Below are 10757 nucleotides of genomic sequence, written 5' to 3' on the forward strand. Positions count from 1 at the left end.
ACCTTGTCGCCTAAGAACTTAGGCACCCCTCCACTGCCTTGGGTTGCCTTGCCGCCTTGACAACTATGGGCCAGAGTAAAGGGTCACCTTTTCCACCATACACGAGCCGTTAAAAAAATACAGGAATGCAAAGGAAGCGTTTCCTGGTTATTATCAGCTCCTCCAATGACTGCGAGGTTTTTTTCATGTGAATCACAGACTCTTTTCCTGTACAGCCTGTGGCTGATCTGATTGAGGCCTTTGGTAAGATTTTTGTATATGCGGTTAGCCCCTTTTCATCAAATATAAATCTTACAATTATTTACCAATAAAACCACAATGCAACTCAACTCCAACCCGTATCCGAAATAAATATGTTCGTGTACCTATTTGGCCATGCAATTTTATTTATAGAATTATAATCAGTTAATACAAAGAAAATTTAAAAAAGTGGGAATTTTGCAAGTTGAAGAAATAGAGAAAATACCATTTCCGTTAAATATTTTCATGTCCTTCAGCGATAAGGGAAAACGAAACCCTGGCCAGGAAGAGAATAAGTTGGGAGTACTACCTTTTTCTCAAAATAGGTCAGTTCATCTCCTTCTGATGGAATATGCTCCAGAACATGCTTCACTGGATCAAAATCCTGCACAAAATGAAGGAATTACAACAGCTTTCCAAAACATATCTTTTGGACAGCTGCTTTAGAAGAACTCACATTAAGGCAAACATAAAACTTCTTTGTTTTGGATAGTCATATCTACAAATAAGTAAATAACAATAGCTTTTCGTAAATGCTTCACAATAACTCTAATGCAAAGGGAACACCATATTACAACTTCTTTCAAAATCAAGTAAACCTACCTAGACTTTACTCAAAGTCTTCCTTTTTTTGTCAGTAACAGAAAATAGATAAATAAAAAGAAATAGAAAACAAAAGGGAAGAGAAACAAGAGGAGGAAAGAAGAGTGATAGAACCCAACCCCCACCATGGTTTTGATAAATCAATATTGGATTGGCTGGATGGATTGGGATCTGATGAGGACAATCCAGTCAATCCAATACCAATAAATAATTATAGAGATCAAATCATTTGTTCATTGTCTTCAGTCAGAGACAGGTCGGTACTGCCAATCCAGATCGGAACTGTATCAGAGGTTCAAGAATTAGTTTTCATTTTAGAAGGGCTAAAATCATTCATTTTGGCTTTTTGACCCCATATTGCAGGGCGGATCTGAAAAAAAAATGAAAGATCTCCCTCCAAGCCGTACTTACGACTTTCATTGAATACGGCTTTCCAAAGAATTCTATATGTATCTATGAGATCGAGTATGTATCAGAATTGACCGAGACCAATCCAATGTAGGACCCCTATCTTTATAAATTATAACATTGCCCCCCGCTGCAACAAGAAGTCAAGAACACCCTCAATACAACAGGCCAGCAAACCAATCAACAAACCAAAAAAACAAGGCAGAGCAAGCAGCCACCTCCCCTACCCCCACCCCACCCCCCCAAAAAAAATCGAAAAGCATAAACCTGCATTCAAACTGAAGAAGAACAAATAACATGAAAACCTACAACATAATGCAAGCAACTAGAGAGAGATATGTGAAACAACACACCAGAGTTGTGGTAGGTGAGTTTTGAGGGATGGTGGCAAGCTGGAATTATTATTATAGGTATTCAACCAAAAGATCTGTAATTGCTTCAGTTACACCTTCACAATGAGAGTTGGCTCATGAAATTTTGAATTCTTGGGGTTACCTTGCATTGAGGTCAGAAAGGCAAGCTTTTTTCTGGCAAAGGTTTATATTTGTGAGCTTAGAGATCAAATCTGGTAGAGTTGGACAGTTTCTTGTCTAATGTATTATTTTGAGGAATTTCAATTTATGGCATCCTGAGAGTTTTGGATGGCAAGGAAGTCACTACTTTTATCATGTGGAAGGTTAATGGTTGATGAGAAGAAAAGATGTGAGCTTTGATGTGTCCTACTCCCCTCAGGTAGCTTTGTGGCAGTTTTGGTAGCAAGGATATAGGATGGTTTTTGGTGGTAATGAATGAAGCACATAATGATAGTGTTTGGTGCTTGATCACCTCCCTCCTGGATGGGGTTTATGAAAAATTACTCTTGTTGTTTTGGGTTCCCAAATATCCAGAAAAATACTCCTTTTTTTACCAACATGTGTGTGATGTAGTCACTTTTTTTTTTGGTATAGCCAGTGGTGAATCTATGTGTTCACCATTTTCGATGTACATCTCATTAATGAAATATAGTTTGGTTGTCACCGCTCTGTTTGTTTCATTGTAAATTTTCCATGCAAATGATACTGTACCTGAAAATTTCCCTCCATGCCCAATTTTCCTACTTTTCAATGTTTTTTTTCTAACGTTAAAACAAATGGTGGAAAACCCTATTTTACAAAAAAAAAAAATCATTTCCGCCTTTTTACATGGAAACAAATGGAGCCCAACCAAAGAAATATAAAAAAGAATACATGCAGCTGTCCATGCAATAGAATGTAATGCAGTGGATTCCAGGTTGCAAAAGTCTCATTTAAATTATTTTCAGAGATGTATATCACATTTTTGCAAGGTTATCAAACAAAAGCGAATTCTAACATTTTGCAAGGTTCCACTGTGTCTGGTATTAAATAGTAATTCAAAATACAGATAAAGGTTGTGATACGCCAGCACTCTCCACCTCAATTTAGTCGATTTTCAGGATTCATGATAGCCCTCTCTTGAGTTTATTACGCCAAGATGACATAGTCATCATGGTCCAAGATCTCCGTCGAAACTTCAAGTTTCAACTGAGATATCTCAGTTTCCCAAGTTTCCAAGACAAAACCCATATGTAATACTGTATCGACCAGGTTTCGACAATATTTCGGAAATTTTGATAATTTCGACCAAAAATAACAAGTTTTGACCAATTTTATCCAATTTCAACCAGACCAGTTTCGGTAGTTTCCACCAGTTTTGACCAGCCCATGACATGTCGAGTTTTGCCCTAAAAATACCAGGTTTCGACCAAAACCTGGGAAATCTCGGTTTCGGCCAGGGTCGAAATCGAGATTTAGAACCTTGACTGCCATTGGCAATCGAGGCTGCATAGTTCTCGTTGTCGATCACAATGATTAAAGGAATATGCAGATGAATTTTTTAGGAGCATCAAAGATTGCAAGGTGAGAATAAACGGTACTGGAGGAGGTGTAAGGGAAGAATTTGGATAAAAAGGTGAAAAGAAAAAAGAATGACCCGGCATGTTTTGATAATACCAACCACATTGTTGGCATTTGGCAACTTAGCTTTGTGGGTTTCACGGGGTTGCTCTAAGTGCATGTTTGGCTAAACTCCTGCTTCTCAGATTCTTGTATTCTTATAGGGTATTAGAAACCTGCTTCTGAGGTTGGAGAAGCAGAATCCAAGATGCCAAAGAAGCTTCCTGACAGATTCTCGGGTTTTATGCCCTTGATAAGCAATAGAAGCTCAAGAAGATCAAGTCCCCTCTCCCCCCCCCCCCCCCTAAAAAAAAAGGGTAATGAATTCTGGCTTCTTGGCAGGGAATTGGAATTGAGAAGTTGCCCAAACATACTGATTTTCACACTGGCTTCTGATTCTGGACCAGAAGCAGGCGTTAGGAGTGTAGGAGCTCCCATAAGTAACCTTAGTCATCCAGCTTCTTTTTGGAAGTTTGGTCGATAGTCCATTCTCTTGAACCTGTTCTCTGAATTAGAAACCCTAGGAACATGAAAAGACGCAGTAGAAAATTCAATAGCCTATAGTTGTTCCCATTAGGAGCAGCAAAATTCCCTACATCCGGTCTCCTGAATGTCCAACAATTTTACACATCCCCTTCCATGCAAAGAGCTACACCTTATTGCCCATGATGGGAATGATGCAGGAAGCCTAGGCTGTGGAGTATTTACGGCTATACTGCTAAAAGTGCTGAGATGGTGGAGAGGGATAAAGGTCAATAATGGTTTGAAATTGGGATTAAGTGTAAATGGTGATAATAAAATTTAATAGAAAAATTACAGGAAGCTAAGGAATGCGATTGTAGGATTGGGATTTTGAGAAATTAGGGCAAGAAATACAATTAGAAATTTAGAGTCAATAGAAAGCAGAAACAGAACTCACATTAAAAAATAATAAAATAAAGAAACAAGAATAAGGATAATAAAGATAATGATGCAGGAGCATCCTCTCCATCTTGAGGAAAAGTTGAACCTCTTCGTAGAAGTCCTCTTCTAATTCCTCAACTATTTCACCACGAGGCCTGCTTCCATAAATGGAAACCAATTCTTCAGAACTTGATGGAAGACTAAGTCTTTGGTGGGGAGGGAGTCCTGCTAGAGCTCGAGCAACAGCGGCTGCTGCAGCTGCACGTGCAGGAACCTGCAAAAAGGAAATAACAATATATTCAGATCTCAGGGCTCCTAACTAATCTAAGTTTCATTGTGACTTCAAGTGTAATAATGCAAGCAAGCATGAATCAATAACTATTTTAACACAAAAGTCCAAATAAAAGTTAAAACAAAACTGAGGCATGAAATTTGATACACCCTGACTACCAGCACTAGGAGGTAATGACAAATGATTCAATGTAATGTCACAAACAAATTATGAGAATAATATATACCACGATCATGCCACCCACCGCCCAGTGTGTATAGGTGTGTTTGGGATGGAAGGAGCATTTTCCAGCAATGCCTATGCAATAAAAAAATTCTCAAAAAAAATTCTCATTTTCTTTTCATTGTTAGAAGTCAATTTAATAAGAGCATACAAAATCTATACAAACCCAAGGAGAAATCCACACCCCCCCCCCCCCCCAAGTAACAAGATGATATCCAAGCAGAAGTGACAGCCAGAAGCCAACAAATAGATTACTTTCATATGCTCTTTACAGCGTCCTGTCAAGAAAAAGCTCTCTTGACCAATGTTTTTAAAACTGGACTGGATGTCAGACTGTTCAGGCAAAAAGGTCAGTGATCCAGTGGTCTGAGTGTCTGACCATCCAGTCCGGCAGTCTTGAATGGTTCTGTATATTAAAAGATATTAAATATGTCAAGGATTATTTGTTGAATTTATGTCTGGTGTAGTGGCAACATTTCTCTTTGTGCGTTCTGGTATAATTGCTGTATCTGTGTCTGGCATAGTGGCAACAATTGTCCTGGGCTCAAATTATCTTATGTGCGAGTTTTTACAATGGATTGTTTAGTATTTCATATTTTTTTTAAATATTAAAATGGAATACAGTAATAGTGCAGAAAATAACAAACGCCGTGGTTGAGGGCTGACGTAGTTTTGCGAAAAACGGGTTTACGTCACCCACACTTAACTTTTTGTTGAAAATCTTGCAACTGGTTGTTAGCTGTTCAATAATCAAAACCATCCAGTTCAAAGAATTCAAAGGGTCTGATCGTTAAGAGAGGATGGTCTGCTGACAAACCAACAGTTTCTGAGCACCATTCGGTCAGCCAAGTGGAATGGAATACCTTCTATAAAAGGTCAATGGTGTGGATGGCCCGACCATCTGGTCCAATTTTCCTATTAAACATTGGTCTAGACCATAGCTGTCATGGTGCCAAGAAAGCCATGGCAGTGGCTAGAACTACTAAAAGACCAATCAAAAAAGAAAAGGAACCCCTCCCCCTCCACCTCCCCCTCCACCTCCAACCCCACAAACAGAGAGAGAACAAACACAGCCAACAACACTCACCTCCCTATACTTCCTCCATCATTGCAGAAGGCAACAGCAAAAAGGGGGGGGGGGGGAGAGGGAGTGGAAACCACCAACAGGTCCCTCACTAACATGCAAAAATGAACTAAACATAATTGATAATGGAATACAACAACGCAGGCTTATCCCAACTAAATGGGGTCGGCTACATGGATCCGTGCCCTTCAATCAGGTCTATTCAAGGTCATACTTGATAAAAGGCCTAAGTTTGAATATTTTTCCTCACCACTTCTCCTAAGGTCATTTTAGGTCTGCCATGGCTCTTTTAGTTCCTTCAATCTTAATCAAATCACTCCTCCGTACTAGAGCATCCAAAGGCCTCCATTGAACATGGCCATGCCACCTCAAACAACTCTCTCGTAACTTATCATATATCGGAGCTACTCCCAAATGATCCTGGCTGCAATCAATCTCCCACTGGTTTCCCTGGTTCAAGGTCGACTTTTGCATTTGGTTCTCTGAAATAGTGGTCTCATTTCCTGGCATAATCAGGCCTCAATTCAAGAATTAAGGAATCTAAGCAGAATCTGATAATCTAAGTTGATAAACAGTTCAAATGTTCAATAATAATGTTAACTGGTCTCACTAACCAGATTTGAAAGATAGAATTCAGTTTTGGCAGGTATATTAGAAGAACACGAATCCGAATAGAGAGAAAAGAAAGTAGTAGAATTGAAAGGAGAAATGGAGAATAATAAGAAGGATAATTAGAACGAATAAAGGAAAGAGAACACCTGATGAAGTAACTAGAAGAAGAAGGGAAAAGACGACTGGCCAATCTGGAAAACCAGTCCCATATGCTCAGCTCAACAGCTCAAATCTGAAATCTCTTGAGAAAACTCAATATTCTTTACGCAAATCAAGCTTAATTGATGGGAGGTATTTTCACATATATAAAGACTCTCAAAACAGAACTCTAACTTGGCTATTACGTAATCCTAAAATATATCAAATTCTTAACTTACGACACTAATCCCATGTGCTGATGTCACCACACACCGTATGGGTTTAAAAATAAGGCCATCACAAAATTAACCACATAGACAAGTAACCCAAGACCTATAGAACCCATTCACAGCCCAAAATAAGGTCTTCCTAAGCACAATCGGCGGTCATGACTGCATCACCAAAGTCCAGCAGCTAGTTTCCGAAGTGCACATGGAAGCTGAAGCATTCAGATTGAATTCCTTTACATCTAACCTCAGTTTGACTTGTATTATATCTGAAAAGGACTCCTTTGTGATTAAAAAAAAAATGCAGTGAATAGCATGGAATCTCAGGCAGATATGCAGCTTCTCATTCAGGACATTATAGGAGATTTTATGGCATTATCTCCAAGTATATTCATTGGCAACTAATTGTTAGGCAGAAAGCAATATGAACAGTGACAAATACTTATATAAATAATAAATATTTTTATTTTTTTTTGGGCGGGGGGATGACAGAGGCAAAGTTCAAATCAATATCCAATAAATTATGTTCACATGTAAATTAAACATAATTTACCTTGATGTATAGCTAGTTAAAATCTTACTATAGCTGTAAGTCTGGAAAGAGTAAGAGCAAAAAAAGATAAAATGCCTCCTTTTTTGGGGCAAAGTTCTATAAATACTCAATTTTCTTAATGGATGCTTAACATCTTTGCCATTTTCTACATTCAACTATGGAATTTAAATTAGTTACTGTGACTAAGCGCACAAGTTCTGCTACCCTACCCCCTCCCAAAGATATAGGTTCTATAGGTATTAAGTCGTAAGAGAGTACAGAACATTGACAAACAGCTTCCGCCTGCAAGAGAGCTCATCATGATGTAATGACAAATCAAACTAGAGCTACAATGCAATTTTGGGTTCAATGTTAGCTCAAAGAAAGTACGAACTGGGTTGGAATTTGATTTTCAATCGGGACTGAAAGATTGGCAACGAACACTAATTTAATAATCAATTGCACGGGATTCTACACTTGTTACTTGCAGTTCTCCACGTGGACTAACGAACAAACGTTGAAAATGATAAACAAAAAAAAGGCTCGATTTTCTATCTGGAAGCGTTATCATCCATAAGCTCACTGGCACAATTTCATACCTTTCGTAAGGCCAGTCAATCATGAAAGCACATTATACATGAAATACCGAGTAAATTATCAGATTTCACCGTCAATGTAGTTCAGCTTCCAATAATTTCATTTTAAGCAAACAAAAACCGAAATTTCCGAGAAAGGTTTGGGGCAGAGAATTCCGATTCAAAATAAGGGGGAAAAAGGAAAACGAAATACCTCTGGTCGATCCGAAGGAGAAGGGAGAAGGCCCAGAGATCTGGCGGATCGAACTGAGCTAAGAATCTTCTCTCCAACTTTGGAGAAATCCATCCCTCCTCCTTGAACAAACAGGAAAGAGAGGAAGAACAACACCCTAGGGCTCTCAAAACCACCAATTAAACGGCCATCCAAGGCAAACGGATTCTCCACCGAGCTCCGGAACGAGGGCGAATTGGGCTGCATTTCAACTCCCACCTCCAACATCAATCATCGAAACAACAAAATCCATCCGAACAATCGATGATGGACGCATGCATTCCAGTCAAAGTCGTCCCTCAGAAGCGGAATAACAGACTTTCGATGAGATTGAGATAATACTTAACAGTGATTTCTCCAAAATTTCCCCTTTCTCCAGTGTTTCTTAATTCCCCTATTGCTTTCAGTTTATGCTCTGGCGGAGGGCTGAGTGTGAGATACTGATGAGATCTGTTCGGTACCGTTGGTCTTTTTTTTTCCCTTTTTCTTTCTTTGTAAATTGTAATCAGTAATGACTTTTTTTTTTTTTTTTGTCTCCTGAGAAATCAGAAACAACCAATGGCAGGAAAAGTGAAAGAAAACAGATAGACACTACACCCTTGGTTGTATAATGGGAATTATTATCCTCTCCAATTCCCTATAGCTTGGCAGTGCGGCAGAGCTAGTGTGGATGTTCGACATGTGGTAGCTCGGATATCCGACGGTCTGAGTTCAACATAGTCAATAAGCTTGAACCATTGGATGTCCAAACTACCACATGTCGGACATCCACACTAGTACTATCGCACTGCTGAGCTATAGGGAATTGGAGAGGATAATTTTCTGTATTATGGACCTTTATTTTTTGCAATTCTGTCGTTGCCCTAATAACCAAGTTTCCATGAGCTTTCAAGGGTTAGTCAAAGGGTGTCAAATTGAAACCGGCATCGAAATCCAAAATTGGGATGGGACCAAATAACAAGAATCAAGAGTAGAATTTGATTACAATCGGGAACGGAGAAACAAAACCGAGGCGGGACTTGGTTACTATACAGAATACAATACAGATCCAACATCAGAACCGATGATTAGAATCGAATTTAGATACTAATATATTATAGTATATTTTTTTTATGAATTATATTATAGTACATTGATATATACTATAATATTAATATATTATAATACATATTTTACTAGTATTAATATTAGATTTCATAATACTACTATATTGTAGTATAAAGTATAAACTATAAACCAAGTATAGGAATTGGAACTGAACCAAATAGGAACCAAAACCGTATAGGTTTGATATGAATATCAAATTTCATAACTGAGATGGGACGTGGTCCGAATCTGAATCAGACTAAAATTCCCTGGAACCGAACCGTAATCAAACCAAATACCCGATTTCAGACCGATTTACATCCTTAGTTATACTTCAGTCTTCAATACCTTTTGTTTACCAAAAAGGCAAAAGTCATTTAATTCCAAAAATAATTTTGTAATTTAAAAATAAATAAATAAATAACCATCGGAACAAAGCGTTGATAGTTAAAATCCACGGAACTAAAGGATGAATTTGCGAGAATAATTATTACAAAAGTGCCAGCAAACTCTACGAGCATAAATGACTATGGCTGGTTTGGGTTATGGGTTCATGGATTGATCGGAATAAGACAGAATTGGTCTCAAAAACCTTACAATCAACTCATTAGATTTGAAGGTCAACGATTCGATCCCAAACACCCTAGAGTTTGTTGCTTTGGATGTAATTGGGAACAAGCAATGGCCACTTTCAATTTAAATCAACTGATTTGATCGATCCAATTCTGATTTTTGAAAACCATGCATAGATTAGAATCAAATCCAACCTTCATCTTGCTAGGGATGGTTTGAGAGTGGTTTGTTTCTAATGTCGGCTCGGTAGCACATCTAATCATGCCATTCAAAAGGATGATGTGGCAACTCATACCACTGGATGTCTAAGAATGGTGTAAATTGACAACCTATTAAATTTCAACTCAAATAAAATCACATATCCTCCCATATATATCTATGAGGACAAAGTTTCCCCCCACCCATATAGGACGGTTCACCCACCATCTTAGGGTTCACAAACCCTTCCTAGGATTTTATATGTTCCTAAATACCCTCTTGATACCCATTCTCGCCATTTTCCGCTCCTTGATCCCATTCAAAAGTGGGTGGAGGTAAACCCGATCCTATCTATGATATCTACACAAACTTGACATCTGAATAAGAAAAAAAAATTTGGGAGGGGGATAATTGAACAATAAACATTTAGGTCAAGATAAATCCACCACATTTTAACCCCCACTCAGCTATCTTAAGTTGGCTGACCCAAACAAAGAGACGCTCCCTTAATTAAGAAATTAGAAGGAAAAAAAACTTGTATAATCCAAAAATAAAAGAGAATACCACCCGGTTGCACACCGTACGCTGCCCCTTCTCCCAATCAATTATTATGTAATTAAACTAAAAAATTATCAAACACTGGAAACTAAACTTTTTAAGATAGATTCCTTAGCCTTATCATATTTTCCTACTCAAATCCAAGTAGTTTAATTGAAATATGAAGTATCATTTACTACATTTAGTAACAATTTGAATTAGTTACACAATCACTGCCAATAATGACAATACAAGTTCTTATGCTATTTTTGTTTTCATATCATTGCGTTCATTTTTTTTTTGGTAGAATATCATTGCGTTCATTTCACCTTTTTATTTTTTT

The 10757-nt window shown here is 38.0% G+C and overlaps 1 protein-coding gene across 1 annotated transcript in view; it reads right to left on the reverse strand.

Moving 5' to 3' along the window:
• LOC122653907 (syndetin) overlaps positions 1–8379 on the reverse strand; it is a 104629-nt gene extending 96250 nt beyond the window's left edge. The window contains exons 1-3 of the mRNA XM_043847866.1: positions 8003–8379; positions 4213–4380; positions 551–625 (exon numbers count right to left, since the gene is read on the reverse strand). Of these exons, the coding sequence (XP_043703801.1) occupies positions 551–625; positions 4213–4380; positions 8003–8248 (489 nt within the window). The 5' untranslated portion in view covers positions 8249–8379. The remainder of the gene's footprint in view (positions 1–550; positions 626–4212; positions 4381–8002) is intronic.
• Between the last annotated feature and the right edge of the window lie 2378 nt (positions 8380–10757).

This window comes from Telopea speciosissima, chromosome 3 (genome assembly GCF_018873765.1).
Source record: "Telopea speciosissima isolate NSW1024214 ecotype Mountain lineage chromosome 3, Tspe_v1, whole genome shotgun sequence".
NCBI lineage: Eukaryota > Viridiplantae > Streptophyta > Magnoliopsida > Proteales > Proteaceae > Telopea > Telopea speciosissima.